Here is a 17,911-nt window from a genome sequence, read left to right as displayed (position 1 = left end):
GTAAGAGCTTAACATGGTTGCATTGTCTGTTATTGTCTTGTGTTACCTGATGAGGCACCAGCTCGTCGTATCCTCTAGTGCTGCCTGTAGCACAGCAGGCCATAGAGACGATAGCAGAACTGGGCAGAGAGTCGAACACGGAGCGAATCTGCAACAATGTCACAGTGACACAATGTTATTAGACCGGTCGTCCTCAAACCTTTAACACATCAGGGACCCTCAAATTATATGGCTGCGGGCCCACCCATCTGAGAATATTTTGTATATATTTGTATATAAGTAAGTAAAAAAAAGTGGGTGTAAGGGAGGGGACAGTTGCAGCTACCTGTATGGGACACTACTGGTTGTCATGGTGACAGAGGGAGGGGACAGTTGCAGCTACCTGTATGGGACACTACTGGTTGTCATGGTGACAGAGGGAGGGGACAGTTGCAGCTACCTGTATGGGACACTGGTTGTCATGGTGACAGAGGGAGGGGACAGTTGCAGCTACCTGTATGGGACACTGGTTGTCATGGTGACAGAGGGAGGGGACAGTTGCAGCTACCTGTATGGGACACTGGTTGTCATGGTGACAGAGGGAGGGGACAGTTGCAGCTACCTGTATGGGACACTGGTTGTCATGGTGACAGAGGGAGGGGACAGTTGCAGCTACCTGTATGGGACACTGGTTGTCATGGTGACAGAGGGAGGGGACAGTTGCAGCTACCTGTATGGGACACTGGTTGTCATGGTGACAGAGGGAGGGGACAGTTGCAGCTACCTGTATGGGACACTGGTTGTCATGGTGACAGAGGGAGGGGACAGTTGCAGCTACCTGTATGGGACACTGGTTGTCATGGTGACAGAGGGAGGGGACAGTTGCAGCTACCTGTATGGGACACTGGTTGTCATGGTGACAGAGGGAGGGGACAGTAGCAGCTACCTGTATGGGACACTGGTTGTCATGGTGACAGAGGGAGGGGACAGTTGCAGCTACCTGTATGGGACACTGGTTGTCATGGTGACAGAGGGAGGGGACAGTAGCAGCTACCTGTATGGGACACTGGTTGTCATGGTGACAGAGGGAGGGGACAGTAGCAGCTACCTGTATGGGACACTGGTTGTCATGGGTGACGTCCAGGAACATGGCGTGGGCGACGGAGGGGACCAGCGGCCGCAGGCTGGGCTGGACGAACGACCCCACCGGCTCACCTCCGAACCGATACACCAACCTGCCCTCCTCGTGGCTGTCCCCTGCACTCATAGCCTCTGGGACAGACAGACAGACAGACAGACAGACAGACAGACAGACAGACAGACAGACAGACAGACAGACAGACAGGTCTTGAACACTGATTTCACAACGGCATATATACTACCGCTCTGTTTGATCACAGAATGGGCTAGACTCGTTGGCAGCTTGTAGATCTGCTACTTCCTAATGAAGAATAAAATAAGAGCTTAAATGGTTACTGTATGCTTTGTAATAGCAATCAAATTCTCTGAAGTAACGTGTGACTAAAACGGTCAAATAAATTAAAAGTGACTTGGCAAAGTGAATTTAACATCGCTTAATGCAATCAGATAGGACTTTTCTGTTTGGATGTATGTGTTATCAAGGCCAGAAAAGTCGGTTTTTGCCACTAAGTCAGTAGGCGTTCCCACATAACTTCCGGGTATGATGATGATCTCACGTGCATACCCTCTATTGTGGCAGAGGAAAATAGTCCAATGTTTGGCTCTGTGGTTTGGCTCTGTGGTATTGAAAAATCAACAAAGATTAAAGTAAGAACTTGTAGTACAGTACTTTAGCACAGGGGTTCTCAACGTTTTTGGCCAGGGACCCCCGGAAATGCTTTGGCAATGTCTCGGGACCCCCGCCCCGCCCTCTCCCGACCCCCAATATAAATTGACTGCTACAATAACCTTAAACCATTTTGGGCGGGAACCCCTTTTGGTGTTTTAAGCACCCCTTAAAACACCAAAGGGAACCCCTTTTGGTGTTATAATTTAGCTATTGAAAAATAGCAGATCTACAAGCTCATAGCGCGCCACCGAGTGGCGCGCTATGAGCTTGTAGGTCTGCTATTTCTGAAAAATCGTGAAAATAATAATCTTTTTTTTTCTTTTCTTTTTTTTAATAATTTGGGGACCCCCGGCCTAAAATAATTTGGCGACCCCCCGAGGGGTCGCGACCATAGAGTATATATATAATAGAGACTGAACTGGCGCGAAGCTCCGCCCCCCCAGCTATTCATGTCAGTGGAAGTTGCTCAGTGGCGTTTTGAAGCACCCGGAAGACTGCCGGAAGTCCCTCCCAGGACCACAACTTTGAGGTCGTGAGTGACGTAGGGCAACCGAGCGCTCAACGTTAAAGCCCAGCTGCACGGGGTTTCCCGGTCATGAATCCACGGGTCCGCCTGTAGTCCCTCCTCCTACCACTAGGACCCAGAGCTTCAACGTTGGAAAGTCTGCCTGCCCCCTTGGTCGCGACCCACGGGTTGAGAACCCCTGCTTTAGCAGACCTATACTTAGATACTTGTCACTCTCTGTGTCTGTGCCCTTACCTCTGACGAGTGAGGTAATGGCCAGTCTGGTGACAAACACATTGTCCAGCTCCTCGCTGCCCGTGAACAGCTCAGCAACAACATACAGGTCAGGCCTGACTGCACGAGCCTGCTCCAGCATGTACTGCACACACACACACACACCATGCAGCAATGGGGGCAGTGAAAACACACACACACAGGGAGGAGGAGAGGCAGAGAGGAGGAGAGGAGGAGAGAAAGCATGCAGGGGTGCAGAAAGAACAGCACAAGATGCAGGGAGACATGGAAAGTGAGAGAGAGAGAGAGAGAGAGAGAGAGAGAGAGAGAGAGAGAGAGAGAGAGAGAGAGAGAGAGAGAGAGGGGGGGGGGGGGGGGGTAGTTGAAATGAAAGTAGATGATTTGTCAGAAACAAAGTTTGGTGAGAGTAAATTCATAAGAGAAATGGGTAAACAAGACAAAGGGGGAAAGAAAGAGAGAAGAGATATTCAGTGTCATACACATTCTCCAACGGATGCATAATATGGGATAAACCACATGAATAAGCCTATTCCAGAGTGGTCACCAAAATAGCTTCGATCTGCCTCACCGAAGAGATTTGGTGTAGAGAGGGAAAAGGGAGGGAACCTGGTGCAGCTCAACTAAATGTATAAGTGGTCAAGTACAACATAGTTGAATAACTGCTTGGTTAGTTACTTAGATAGGCCTACTACCTAGTTACTTGTTTACTTACTGCTTAGTATAATTAGTTACTAGTTGTACTTAGTCAGTAGTACTAAATAGTTGTACTTAGTTACTGCTTAGTTACTCAGTTACCAGGTGTACTTAGTTACTAGTTGTATAGGTCAGTACTTAGTTAATAGTTGTACATAGTCAGTACTTAGATAATAGTTGTACTTAGTTACTGCTTAGTTACTCAGTTACTAGTTAAACGTAGATACTACTTACTGTAGCTACTAGCTGTAGGCTACTACTTGTTTAAGTGGTTAATCCCATGGGGCGGGAACCCCTTTTGGTGTTAGCATTATGTTATGCTTTAGCTATTGAAAAATAGCATTAGCTATTGACAAATAGCAGATCTACAAGCTCATAGCGCGCCACCGAGTGGCGCGCTACGAGCTTGTAGGTCTGCTATTTTTGAAAAATCAAAGAACGACTGACATAGAAACATAGCTTTTTCAGAAAACTGTTAGGATTTAGAAGGCATTTGTAGAATCGTTCCCAGGTCAAAATGGGTTAAACCATGTTGAGAGTTGCATATCGTCTTAATGCATCGTGCATCGCCCCGCAAAGCCACACAGCGTGCCACGTCATCGCCAGCACCACGTCATTACAGAATGGCAGGCTCGGGCGTTACCTCGCACTAGACTGGTGATGCCCAGGCGGTTCACGAAAACATTGTCAACGAGCTCACTACCCGTGAACAGCTCCGCGATCACGTACAGGTTGGGCCTGACCACCCTGGCTGCCGCTAGCATTGCCTTCACACACACGCACACACACGCACACGCACACACGCACACACACGCACACACACACACACACACACACACACACACACACACACACACACACACACACACACACACACACACACACACTTTGGTTATTAAGCTGGTTATTTGGTCTACATTATCAGTTGGTTGATTGCTTGTTTCCACTATGGTCGATACATCTTCGGTTGATCTTTCAGCCATACCGACCATTAATTTCCAAAACAACAAAATATCGCCCGGTTTTTAACCCAGTCTTATTATTTTTATTTCTTTTTACCAATCAAAGCTCCTGATTGGCTGCTGACTGACGGTATAGCGTACCTCGGCCACGTGCAGAGGGGTGGAGTGACAGTTGTCCAGTCGGACGCCTGCAAAGTGCCTGGCGGTGATCTCCGTGTATTTCTTCATGTGAGCCCACAGGTAGGGGCAGTCCTCTGGCTTGTCGCCGTAGCGCAGCTTCACGCTGTCGCCCCAGCATATCAACTCTCTACGGAGATACACATGAGACCCTGTTAGGAGAGGAGAGGAGAGGAGTTCATCCATTAAGAAGGGTTTTCTGAAAAACCTATGTTTCTATGTCAGTGGTTCTCAAACTGTTTCATGGCAAGCACCCCCAGAATTATATGTAATTGGCCGCCGACCCACATCTGAAAATATGTTGTTCCAGGGACTCCCCAGAAGCGTTATAAACGTTTGCTGTGAAAGAATATATATTCAAAGATTTGCGCCACATTTTCACAATTTTTCAAAAATAGCAGATCTACAAGCTTGTAGTGCGGCACTCGGTGCCGCGCTATGAGCTTGTAGATTTCAACAGCTAAAGTTTAAAAGAATGGTTCAAATTAAAAGCTATGGCGACACAGATGCGTTCCAGGTCTAAATGGGTTAGCCGTTTTTGACTCAGGTGCAATGACAAAAATGTTGATTACTGGCACCACCTACTGGTGCGTTTATGCTCCTTCAATATCAATGAAGACAACCATATCCACACAGTAAATTAATACATTCAATGAAGGAATTATCTAACCAAATGGACCAAGGATGCACCAATATGTGATACTGATGTTTAAAAAATAATAATTGGTTTATTTAGTTTTTGTTGTCATTCATATCCTCCTTTTGTGCCAGGAAGAATATAACGCAATAAAGGCCAACACAACATCATAGCCATTGCAAAATTGATGTGACACAACAATAGATAATTATGTGTGTGTGTGTGTGTGTGTGTGTGTGTGTGTGTGTGTGTGTGTGTGTGTGTGTGTGTGCGTGCGTGCGTGCGTGCGTGTGCATGCACATCCTGTGTGGTCACCTGGTTCAGCGAAGTTTCGGAGCGGGTCGTCTCCCATCACCCAGCCGTTGTGGGCCAGGAAGTGACACGCCTGGTCGGCCTGGCCAATCAGATGCATTTCCTGGTCAAAGGTCATCTCATCGAAGGGGAAGGTGAAATACCTGCAGGGACATACATCATCATTCATTGCTATAGAGTGTAACTTTTTGCAACTTTTTAACACCCAGCGCCCAGGACGAAGATTGATCAAAAATACGGAGGTTATTGATATCAAAACCGATCGCATCGCTCCACAGCCTGGGAGTGCCTGTTGCGCAATACTCGATGTTGCGCAACAGTGGGATGTCATCGAAAATGTCCCCCCCCTGTTTAGCCAACGTTAATAACTCTTGAACTAAATCATAACGTCTAATTCTTAGCAAAGACCATGTATTAGACTGCCCACCATGGTCCCGTCGCTAGTTGCGGTAGATTTAATCATACCTCCCGTTGTTGTCGATCGACTCTAGAGTGTTTCTATAGTAGCTGCTACAGCCACATCTGGGATAACATCCGGTAAAAGTGCTCCGCTACTATAAATCGCCGGGCGCTATGATTTAATGGATTAAATAACCCCGGCCCGGGCGATCGGGGTGTTAACAATATGACTTTTTTTGTTTTAACCAAAATATAATCACTTACAACAACAAAAACAACAACAACTAAACAGTATAATTTGGCATTCTCATAAACAATAAGTATGTTGGAAATATGGGTGTTGTCAGATCATATAACTGCGGTGATTATGGAATAATGGTGACACGTACGGTATTCACATCAACAACACCGGTGTTCAACTAAGTATAACGTTGCCTTTAGTAGAGCGTGCTACATGTACCTTGTGACTAGAGGGTCCTCCATGGTGACAGCTCCTAGCTTAGGCCCGTGCTCTGCAGTGCGCTCATAAACTATAGTTCCCACAATGCAACTGATGGCCTGAGATGGGGGGAAGAAAGGTTGGGATATTCACTCATTCAAAAACATATTACTGTTGGTTTATTGAGCATTGAACGGTTTAAAATGCTACTGTTGGTTTATTTTATTTTTTATAATTTTTATCCCACGATTTTGTAACCCATTGTCACCCCTGTGTCAATTATCTAATGTGATCCTGGGTTCTACACACCCTCCGCCAACCTAGTCCCCATATATGGGGGACATGGGGAGAGCAACGGACTTGAACTCATGCTTCCTTCATGCCTGAGTGTCCAAGTTGCTCCTTTACACCTGACAGGGGGGAATTTCCCTGGTTGGACGTAGCGCGTGGAAGGAACACGTTATTCCAACCAGTTCCTTTCCCCTCCATCAGGCGCCTCGGCTGGCCAGGGGGAGGCAGTTTAGAGACCAGGATTATTGCATGTTTTTTGTGAGGGTACCTACCCTAGGGGACACGGGGAGAACATGCAAACTCCACACAGAAAGGCCCTTTCGCCAACCCCGCCACGGGTATGGGCACTGATGACACGGAGGAGGAAACACGCCGCCAGCACCCACAGTGCCCCGAGCGGGAATCGAACCCAGGGCCTTCTAGCTGTGAGGCGACAGCACTACCAACTGTGCCACCGTGCCCCCTACTGTTGGTTTATAAAGCACTAGCCTTGTGTAGACAACTATTCCACAATATCCGAATGCTATATATAGTCTGGAACAACACATCCCGAAAACTGAGAAACAATTTAGAATTCAGGCATTTAGCAGACAAGCTTAATCCAGAGCGATTTACATAAGCAAGAACAACACATGGTAATACATCAAATACATTTAGAAATAGTCATCAAGAGTCATAACTAAGCTAAGACACTATCATCCGTCTAACAGTAGAATATCTGTAAAATGAAACCATGAGTATACACAATAGAGTGCTATGTCTACATGAAATGCTGTCTACTGTAAATTACATAAGTTTAGCCTTTGCATACGCCTGTAAGGTCGTCGAGGCTAGGGCAAGTGCTATGGGCTAAGATGGAGTCTGAAGAGGCAGGTTTTCAGACTACGGCGAAGATTGGGAGAGAGTATGATGTTGAAATGTGATGTACAAATAAAGTCATGCTTCATAAAAAGAAAACTTTGAATAATAGTAAGCACAGCACACACACACACACACACACACACACACACACACACACACACACACACACACACACACACACACACACACACACACACACACACACACACACACACACACACACACACACACACACACACACACACACACACACACACACACACACACACACACACACACACACACACACACACACACACACACACACCTTTTCAGCGTGGTAGTTCATCTCTCTGTGGCGCTCTGCGTTCAATTCTTCCAGTGTCTTCTTGAACCGATTGCAGCACTCCTGCATGTCTGATGGACTGTTGCTGTTATCACACGCGCACACGCACACGCACACACACACACGCACACGCACACGCACACAAGTTAGTGAGAGATGCGGACAAGTTACTCTATAGCAGTGGTTCTCAAACGTTTCTGGCTTCAGTACCCCTTTCCCTGATTTCTGAATCGGAGTACCCCTTTACCCGGTTACAGCAGTGGGTGGTGTAAAGTTCCCTTGAAATAAGGAATTGGCTCTCATGTCCCTCATTGAACTGATAGGGGACTCAACTTAATTTCTGGGAGTCAATCAATGACACACATCTCAATTCAAACAGCTCATACAATGTACATAATCATACTTAATAAATGATCTCTTTCAGTGCCAGGGGGTGGACACCAGTTTTGGTCCTGGGTGCCATTTTAGCCCATTTTATAATGGGATAAAAGAAAGAAAATGTAATTATATTGTGCATGTCATGTGCATGTCATCACCTGCACACCAGATTAGAAAATATGGATTTTTTTTCCAACTCGTCTTAACGTCCCTGGCAATCAGTGCATAGTTAGATTCAGCTTGTCTTAACGTCCCTGGTTTGTAACCACCTACACCTACTTTCAAAACATAGTAAACTTGACCCACGTTGTCTTTGTATTAATCGATTAGCCGGGCGAGTTTCAGATAGTTGTTGGCAACCCTAATTGTACCACGTCACTGAACTACAAATTGCCCGATGGAACTACAACTACAGTAGCGCGTGACAGAGAGAGAGGGTTCACCTGTGTGGCGTGAACATTTCCAGGGCAGAGGTTATGTCCACAGTGTTTCCAAAACGACGGTAGTGAGGGTCCTGGATCACCTTCAGCAGTGGCGCCCCCTCATGACGAGGAGGACTGGACCTCACAGTGTCACCGCCTGGACAGGAACGCAGACAAGGACGCGCACAAGCACGCACACACACACACACACACACACAAACGCACGCGCGCGCTTAAATCCTTCATCATTAGGTCATATGGTTTCTGTGTGTGTGTGCATGCACGTGTTTCTGTGTGTGTGTGTGTGTGTGTGTGTGTGTGTGTACCTGCTTGCAGCATCTTTCTGAAGAGGTCCAAAGCTTTCTCTACTTTCACCTGAAAGAACTCCCACAACTTGAGCGTAGGGTACACCTCCTCCAACAATACCCCCCGCAGAGCCTGGAGAGAGAGAGAGAGAGCGACAACACTGAATCACTGATGGAAACATGAAGTCATCAGTAGACTATTTGAGATTAATTGCATTTGATTTGAGGGACAGACAGTAGGCTGACAGGAAATGGGGAGAGAGATGGGGGAAGACATGCAGTAAAGGCCGTCGGGATCGGGAGTCGAACCTGCGGCACACTGCCAGACTGGATTACCAGCCAAGGTGCCTGGACCACTGAGCCATGGCCCAGGCCCACGTGAACATTCTTAACTCATATCTTTGCTTCTGGGAGGTCCCTGGAGCCAAATATTTTCGATGGGGGTCGGCGGCCAAATGTATGACAATAGAAACAGAACACTTTTAGAATTTAGAAGACATTTTGTAGAAGCTGACCTCAGTCCTGAATAGGTTACCACAGAGTTATGTGCCAAGGTGACAAGGTAGACTCACGTTGATGTGTTGTTCAGAGTTATGTGCCAAGGTGACAAGGTAGACTCACGTTGATGTGTTGTTCAGAGTTATGTGCCAAGGTGACAAGGTAGACTCACGTTGATGTGTTGTTCAGAGTTATGTGCCAAGGTGACAAGGTAGACTCACGTTGATGTGTTGTTCAGAGTTATGTGCCAAGGTGACAAGGTAGACTCACGTTGATGTGTTGTTCAGAGTTATGTGCCAAGGTGACAAGGTAGACTCACGTTGATGTGTTGTTCAGTGTGGATGAGCGCCGGCACGCCCCGGTCTTCATATTCGCCCTCGGCCACCTGGCAGCTGAGGTGCCACAGGGCTCTGTCCAGGACCCACGCTGGTTTCAGATGGGGAGAATTCACCAGGTTGTACCCGCACTCCGGATGCAGACGAATCCACTTGCTGTTGGCCGCTGGGAGGACACCGCAGAAAGGGTTAGACGTTTGTTCTTCTCATTCATCCCAGAATAATATAATCAACAACAAACGGTGACATTTGTAGCATTAATGGCACCCCTAACCTTGTGGTTAGACTGTCCGCCCTGAGACTGGGGAGGTCGGGTGTTCGATCCCCAACCGGGTCATACCAAAGACTTTAAAAATGGGACCCAATACCTCCCTGCTTGGCACTCAGCATCAAGGGTTGGATTGGGGGTAAGTCCCTGCGACATACTAGCGTCATGTCCAGGGGGTGTACTTGTGCATCAAAGCTGCCTCACGCTACAGAAACAGGAGATAGGCTCCTGCCCTATGGGCCTCATGGCTCGACCGGGCCTCATGACATCATGGCTTGGCAAGGCTTACTATCATATTGAGCATAGCTATGATTTTCCTCCTGCCGTTTTCAAATTAAAATGTAGTCGGGCAAAAAGGGTACTTGGGGCCAAGGGCGGAAACACTGCATTGTGTAACGGAGCTATGCATTTTAGACGTTGCACAGATTAGATTATCATGTGAAATACAAGTACACACACACACACACACACACACACACACACACACACACACACACACACACACACACACACACACACACACACACACACACACACACACACACACACACACACACACACACACACACACACACACACACACACACACACACACACACACACACACACACACACACACACACACCAGTAGGGTCTCCTCTAAGTGCCTGTGTGCAGATTGTGTTTCACATGGGGAGTGTGTGTGTGTGTGTGTGTGCGTCTAGATAGTGTTTCAGGTGGGGAATGTGTGACCTTCTGGTCACACTGCCACACCATAATGTCACCCTGCCAAGGAGCCAGGTCTGACACAACAGGACTCATGACACACACACACACACACACACACACACACACACACACACACACACACACACACACACACACACACACACACACACACACACACACACACACACACACACACACACACACACACACACACACACACACACACACACACACACACACACACACACACACACACACACACACACACACACACACACACACACAGGGTGACTGTGCAGAAAGACCCTTTACACATGACGAGATGACAAAAGGCCAACAGCGTGCGTTCTAATAGACTGTGGGCCGCCCTAGTATTAACAACCACGTATGCAGATCTACAAGCTCACAACGCATTCTGACCCATTTTCAAAATGTTGTTTTTTTTTAGTGGTGCAACCACTCCAAGGAACAGCAATGTCCGTGTTCACCTATGTTTGTGACTTGTTGAGTGGTGCAACCACTCCAAGGAACAGCAATGTCCGTGTTCACCTATGTTTGTGACTTGTTGAGTGGTGCAACCACTCCAAGGAACAGCAATGTCCGTGTTCACCTATGTTTGTGACTTGTTGAGTGGTGCAACCACTCCAAGGAACAGCAATGTCCGTGTTCACCTATGTTTGTGACTTGTGTTCACCCATGTTTGTGACTATGTTTGTGTGTGACTCATGTGTGACTCATGAGTACCAGTAGGGGCGCTGTTGTGCAAACAGAGACAGATAGATAGTATTGCACTGTTGCCTGTTAATTACAGAGAGAGAGAGAGAGAGAGAGAGAGAGAGAGAGAGCCAGAGAGATAGTGTTGCACTGTCGCCTGCTAATTACAGAGCGAGAGAGAGGCATAGACGATATATAATTGTATGCTGTGAACGGAACGCAAGTTTTTTTTTCCTAGGATGGCTGCGGGATTCGAGGAATTTGGAGCGCTGTGATTGGTTGTCAGTGGAGTAGGAAGCACTGGGCTGTCGGAACAGCTACAAAAGTTACTAAACTACAGCAAAGCACAGGGAACTGGAGATGTTAACACCCCAGGGGTGAGTGGCATATGTAGCAACACACATGAACGCGGCGCGTGTGTGCATGCATGCAGCCTACTGTAGTAGCAAAAAAGTAACGTTAGCCTAGCACGTAGCAACACACATGAATGCTGCGTGCGTGCATGAACGCGGTGCGTTTGTGCGCGTGCGAGCACGTGTAGTGTGTGCATGAACGCGGTGTGTGTGTGCTAGGGGTGTGCTGAAATATCGATATGGCGATATATATCGATACGTCCTCCCGCGATAAATAATCGATATTGATTATTAAAATATCGATATAAAAAAAAAGAAAAAAAAACCTTTTTTTTTTTTAATGTTGTTCATAATGAAGTGATGAACAACATGTTTAGAAAAGGAGGAAATTCTAGCTAAAATAAAGCAAATCCCACTCTCAGATTCCACAGCAACCAGAAGTACTGAATTACTGGATGGTGATTTGTCCAAACAGCTTTGTGGGAATACAAATTGCAGAATGCATTTCCCCAGCAGTGGACAAGTCACTGACAGTCTGACACCAGTGATAATGGTCAGTTGGTGGTGTTTGTGAGGTATTATGATGAGGGTATGAGGCAAAGGTGGAGTTTATTGAGTATTAATTTAGTTTTTGAGTGGTGCAACCACTATAGACAGCTATGTGTGTGTCCCTCCCTGTGTCCGAGCACGGAAATAGCGTTTTTTTCAGCAATATATCGAATATCGTGATAGTATCGTTATCGAGGGCCTAATATCGCGATATATATCGTATCGTGAGGTACCCATATCGTCCCACCCCTAGTGTGTGCACGTGCACGTTTGTCGTTTCCTATTTTATACAATCATGAGAGAGGACTCATACAAGTAGATTAATATTAAATTGTATGTAATATTAGATTATTTTGTTGTCTTTGTCTGAGGCGTAAAGGTCTTTAAATAAATACTTTCTGAAACGTCTATGGGTCTAAGTCTGTAACTGTCAGAGTTACAGACTTATTTAGACCCCCCTGAGGAAACCAGAGAATCCCTGGAATCCACTGAGAACAACTGGTCTAGTGGACTACTGAGCATGAGGACTGCGGGTCATTATGCAACTGTATACTGTATACTGTGACATACAGTACTGGGACAATAGTAATCTATCAATTTAGATGGGAAGCACATGAAGTGACAGTGGTAACAACCACGATTAGAAAATAACCGATATTTGACCAACAGTACTATAGACGAATAACACACTAGTCCACACTAATTATCCATAATGTATAAATGATGGATAAGGGGTCAGGACAACGAGGCCTTTTCGTGGAGGGGTCAGAATAAAATTCGGACTTAAACTGTTATTCGTCTCTGGTACTCAGGGGTTATCGATAGTTGCAGCCCTAATCAAGATCACGTAAAGGTCGTCACCGCTGTTATTGGCAGAGTGCCATTAAAAACAAGGTGGAGGATACTTTGCTTAGTCTCTCATGCTGACAATTCTTCTACAATCTTCGAAGTCTGTAACAACACCTCCCGAAAGTTGCAAATGGCAGCTGTCGTCATCAGGTTGTTGACAGTAGTCGGCGTCAACGTGCACGGTCTCTCTCTCTCTCCCTCTCTCCGTCTATGTCTCTCTACATGACCTTCAAAGTTTAAATTCGGTGGCGGAGAGTAAGAGGCAGACAGCTGCTGCAATAAGGATCAACTGGCCAAAAGGTCAACAGTGGTGCTTTGATGCTACTCCATCACAGTCACAACTTCAGTGTGTATACATTATTGGCACAATGATTTTATTTATTTATTTGTTTGTTTGTTGACTCAGCCAGACCAACTGCAGTCAGTTTGACTCTAAGGCCCTGTTCAGACAAAAAGGAGATACTATTTACTTGTTCAAAGTGATGTATATTAGCAGAGTGACAGAGGAAGTATCACATTCCAGAGGCTTGGCTTTGTATGAATGAAGAGATTACACACGGCCTCAGTGCTGCCACCTGTCTGTCACTATTGCATCGCTGTTCTATCTCCATGCTCCACATTTAACTACCATCAAAGTCACTTCCACCAGCCTAACCTAACCTGGCTTTAGACTCTACATTAAAAATACATATAACTGAAATATACAAAGGAATGACTGACAATGACTGGTGCCAATAATCAAAATAAATAATGGCTGTATAAAATGATGCTATATTAAAGGGGAAAACCACCCATTTTCAACCTTTTACTATGTCATTAATATACCTTAGAGCTGTTGTGTGGAAATAATAATGGATGGGATGACATTATCAAGATGTGTGTCACCATGTTAATGATTTTTTTCAGACCTCCAGTTCTAGGAAACACAGAATGGGGGGACTTTTTTATTATTTCCAGCAGCTCTAAGGTATATTAATGATTAATGATAAAATGTTGAAAATGAGTGGAATGCCCCTTTAAGTAATTTAGCATCAAGCACCACACTATGAAGAACCGCGCAGTGCTAATTTCTGCAATGACAGCAGATTAACTATTCTTTCTTTTGTTTAAATTTTTAATCCCACGATTTTTGTAACCCATGTTTTTCACCAATTGATGTTTTTCAATTATCGAATGTAATCATGGGCTCTACACAAACCTGGGGCGAGCAATGGACTGACCTCATGCTTCCTTCAATGCACGAGGAGTCACAAGCCCCGGTTGGACGTAGCGCGTGGAAGGAACACGTTATTCCAACCAGTTCCTTTCCCCTCCATCAGGCTGGCTGACCAGGGGGAGGCAGTTTAGAGAGCAGGATTAGCAGATATGTACTATTCTGTCCATCACAGTCAAGCCCAGACAGCACTCGCATCGCTAGGCAGAGCTGGCCCTTTCTCTGGCCTATCGCAACATGAAGTCACACCCTGAGCACTAAATGTTCTGACATTTAAAAGGACTGCCCGCCTCTCCTTGGCCCGCTTTTAAATGCCACCTTCACCTCTGTTTGCCAGGACACTGATGAACACACCGGACACTGATGAACACCGACACGTTAGTCTGGAACGTTCAACGACGAAACATGCATCCTGGGATCAATCGGGATAACACATCGATATACCGACATGTTTCGACCTATACAGTCTTCATCAGGGCAGCCCCGGTTCAATAACGTTTTCCTCCTTTTAACATTAAGTGTGCCCGGATCTCCTCTCTGTTCTATTTCCAATTGTTTGTTTAGCTGCGTACCTTCATTGTAAAGCTGTGTCCACCGTCTTTGTTTGACAATCAACACAGTGTAGCACCTCACTCTAGCGTGTGGAAGAGGGATTGACTACTGAGCTACGAGATTGACGTGTGTCATCATTATCCATATTATTTGTTGGAATTGGTCTCTGGACCTGCATGTCGATGTCACCTCGCATTACACTTTGGTTTGAAAGGAAGCAATTTTCTGGATCAGGGCCCACTTGAAAACCGGTAAAGCGTCTGACCATGTGAGTGGTCAAACTATTCCAAGACGTACTTGAAGAAACGTGTCGGATTCATATGCCGCACCGAGGCTTTTATTGGGTAGGCCCTAAAATGACGATGCCCCTGATCACGGGGAGTTTGGGGTACTTCTGATTCCGCTTTGTGGTTTCCTGCCTGACTACAAATGAGTGACAACAGGACGTAAAATAAATGAACCGATTCCCTCCCGTTACCATAGGCGGTAACGTGAGGCCAGTGCCAGTGAAATGCGCTACATAAGCCAAGAAGAAGAGCCCTCATCCGGACGACCCGGAAGTGATTGTCCTCCATTTCCGCGCCAGGCTGTGTAGCGCCGACCAGACAATTATTATGCTTAGTGCGATCTCGAATTAATGTTTAATTAAGCTCCCAACATGGTACTTTATCCCATTCTGAGCACTAAAAACCACTAATGACCGTGTGCACCGAGGATTATCATGTTTCTACCATGGGAGTACTATGGGGTCCAGCCGCAGATTTTTTTTTAAAAGCTAGATTAAATTACATTAAATTACATTAAAGAAACCTGAGATTTTGCGTGTTTGGCACACGAGGGTACAAGCATTAAACCTGATAAATCTGGTTAACATCCGCTCCCGACCGAATCATAAACCCGAAAAGGAATGCTTCCCAGGCTACATGCAATAATTGTGTGCACGCAGTACCGGTGTGGTTGTAGACCACGTCTGTGATGCACACCATGTTCCAGTCCTTCTTCAGCTTGTCCACCAGGTTGCCCACGTCCATCCAGGAGCAGTGCTTCCCCTCAGGGGAAAAGTCTGGGTTCAACTCCAACTGGTCCGCCAGGGAGTAGCAGGACCGCGACTGACCCAATTTCTGGAGAGGGGTGAAGTGGATCATGTTGTAGCCTGGGGAGGGAGGGAGAGAGAGAGAGAGAGAGAGAGAGAGAGAGAGAGAGAGAGAGAGAGAGAGAGAGAGAGAGAGAGACAGAGACAGAGAGACAGAGACAGAGAGACAGAGACAGAATGTTATGAGTGCATTTTGGATCAAGAGTCAGGAATTACAATTTAGGCATTTAGGAGATGCTCTAATCCAGAGTGATTTACAAGTGTAATTTATACAACAGGTAATTTCGAGGAAGCAATCTGATTGGTTGAAACAGCTATCTAGCCATGCTTCAAACAAGCATGATGGAACGGATCATCAAAACAAAGGAATCAGCTCCTCTGTTCTCCCAGAGTGCAGCCGTGATGGCAGGCAACACGTCAATAAGGTAAATAACCTTATTGCCTCTGGTAAACATTGTTTTAAAATGTTCTAGTATAATAAATTAAAGTGACTTGCAAAAAATCATAATATCGAATCACAACAAAAGTTGAATCGTAGAATCGCAATATAATTAACACCTTGAGGGCTTTAAATTGTTTAATCCAGCGTTCCCCCCTGCTTAATACGCTCTTAAGCCTCTCCAACTGATCCAAAACGCCGCAGCTCGTCTGGTCTTCAACCAGCCAAAATTCTCACATGTCTCCCCCCTGCTCCGCTCCCTGCACTGGCTCCCAGTCGCTGCCCGCACAGAATACAAAACTCTGATGCTGGCATTCAAAGCAACCAAAGGTATGGCTCCCCCATATCTTGCAAGCATGATTGAACCCTACAAACCCTCCCGCGCACTCAGATCAGCCAACGCAGGAAAGCTGGAAGTACCCTCACTAAAAACGCCGGGACAACGCTCCACACGTCCCAAACTCTTCTCCCTTCTGGCCCCCAAACTGTGGAATGCACTCCCCGTTGCAATCAGAACTGCAGCATCACTCCCAATCTTCCGCCGTAGTCTGAAGACCCACCTTTTCAGACTCCATCATGGCCCATAGCACTTATCCTACCCCCTTAGATAGCACTTTTTAGACTTAGATAGCATTTGAAACAGACTTATAGCATGTCATGTAGACAGCACAATAATTGCATTGTATGTAGTCATAGCACATCATAGTACATATGTATAGCATAGTATAGTATATATGTATATTTAATATGTATAGTGTCATTATATAGATATGTTCTAGTTACGTTCTTAGCTTACGCATGTTTCTTGATAAATGCATTTTATATATGTGATGTATTCCCATACTTTTGTTCTTGCCTAATGTAAGTCGCTCTGGATTAAGAGCGTCTGCTAAATGCCTAAATTGTAAATTGTAAATTGTAAATTGTAACCTGCTATTTGTTTAATGTGTTTAATTCGCCATTTTAAAATAATTAAAAAGAAAGAGCGGATTTGTCGCGGACCTGGTGACGAGGCCGTCGCGTTATGATGACGAAACCGGAAATCAAGCCATCCTCTGGGCTGCTAGGGCTTCTGGGAAAATGAGCCCAATGCAAGTGGACGGGCCGTTTGTTTGGACTACAACATGCTGTGGAGGCGGTTCTTGTCTCGCATTGTAATGGCGGCCTGTTTTTCTCTTCAACAACAAACCATCGGACAAAGGTAATAAGAATTATTGTAGAAGCGTAGAATATTGGATTAAATAGCGGGGAACGCGGGTTACACAGTAGAACTGTTAAGAATGACAATATAAATCGAATAGGCACCTTAGGTATCGAGATCGTATCGAATTGTATATTTAAAATGTGGAGCATTTGGGATTTTGGGTCCATTTTACAGTCTCTGGGCGGTATTTTGCGTGTCTTAAGTACCAGGTCTTATTACTTAACTTAAGACCTGGAGGCGTGATCAATGCCATTTGGCTATTCTGAGTGGCCAAAGAGCATTGACCACGCCTCCAGGTCTTAAGTTAAGTAATAAGACCTGGTACTTAAGACACGCAAAATACAGCCCTCTGAGTTCACCAACAGTGTTTAGCCAACAACCAAAGC

The 17,911-nt window shown here is 45.8% G+C and overlaps 1 protein-coding gene across 2 annotated transcripts in view; it reads right to left on the bottom strand.

Annotated features, from left to right (window-relative positions):
- The window catches only part of LOC306913475 (glycogen debranching enzyme-like), a 49,758-nt gene that overhangs the window by 23,019 nt on the left and 8,828 nt on the right, over nt 1-17,911 (bottom strand). The window contains exons 5-15 of one of the 2 annotated variants that reach the window (XM_079490147.1): nt 15,739-15,942; nt 9,568-9,749; nt 8,772-8,883; nt 8,467-8,602; nt 7,628-7,730; nt 6,190-6,287; nt 5,334-5,473; nt 4,346-4,533; nt 3,886-4,009; nt 1,088-1,251; nt 47-148 (exon numbers count right to left, since the gene is read on the bottom strand). In XM_079490147.1, the coding sequence (XP_079346273.1) occupies nt 47-148; nt 1,088-1,251; nt 3,886-4,009; nt 4,346-4,533; nt 5,334-5,473; nt 6,190-6,287; nt 7,628-7,730; nt 8,467-8,602; nt 8,772-8,883; nt 9,568-9,749; nt 15,739-15,942 (1,553 nt within the window). Of the gene's footprint in view, nt 1-46; nt 149-1,087; nt 1,252-2,549; nt 2,674-3,885; nt 4,010-4,345; nt 4,534-5,333; nt 5,474-6,189; nt 6,288-7,627; nt 7,731-8,466; nt 8,603-8,771; nt 8,884-9,567; nt 9,750-15,738; nt 15,943-17,911 lie in introns of both variants that reach the window. The other variant, XM_079490148.1, reaches the window with a different exon arrangement.

This window comes from Electrona antarctica (genome assembly GCF_951216825.1).
Source record: "Electrona antarctica genome assembly, chromosome: 20".
NCBI classification, from domain to species: domain Eukaryota; kingdom Metazoa; phylum Chordata; class Actinopteri; order Myctophiformes; family Myctophidae; genus Electrona; species Electrona antarctica.
Note: the sequence above shows the minus strand (reverse complement) of the source record. Positions and strands in the feature narration are given on the sequence as shown.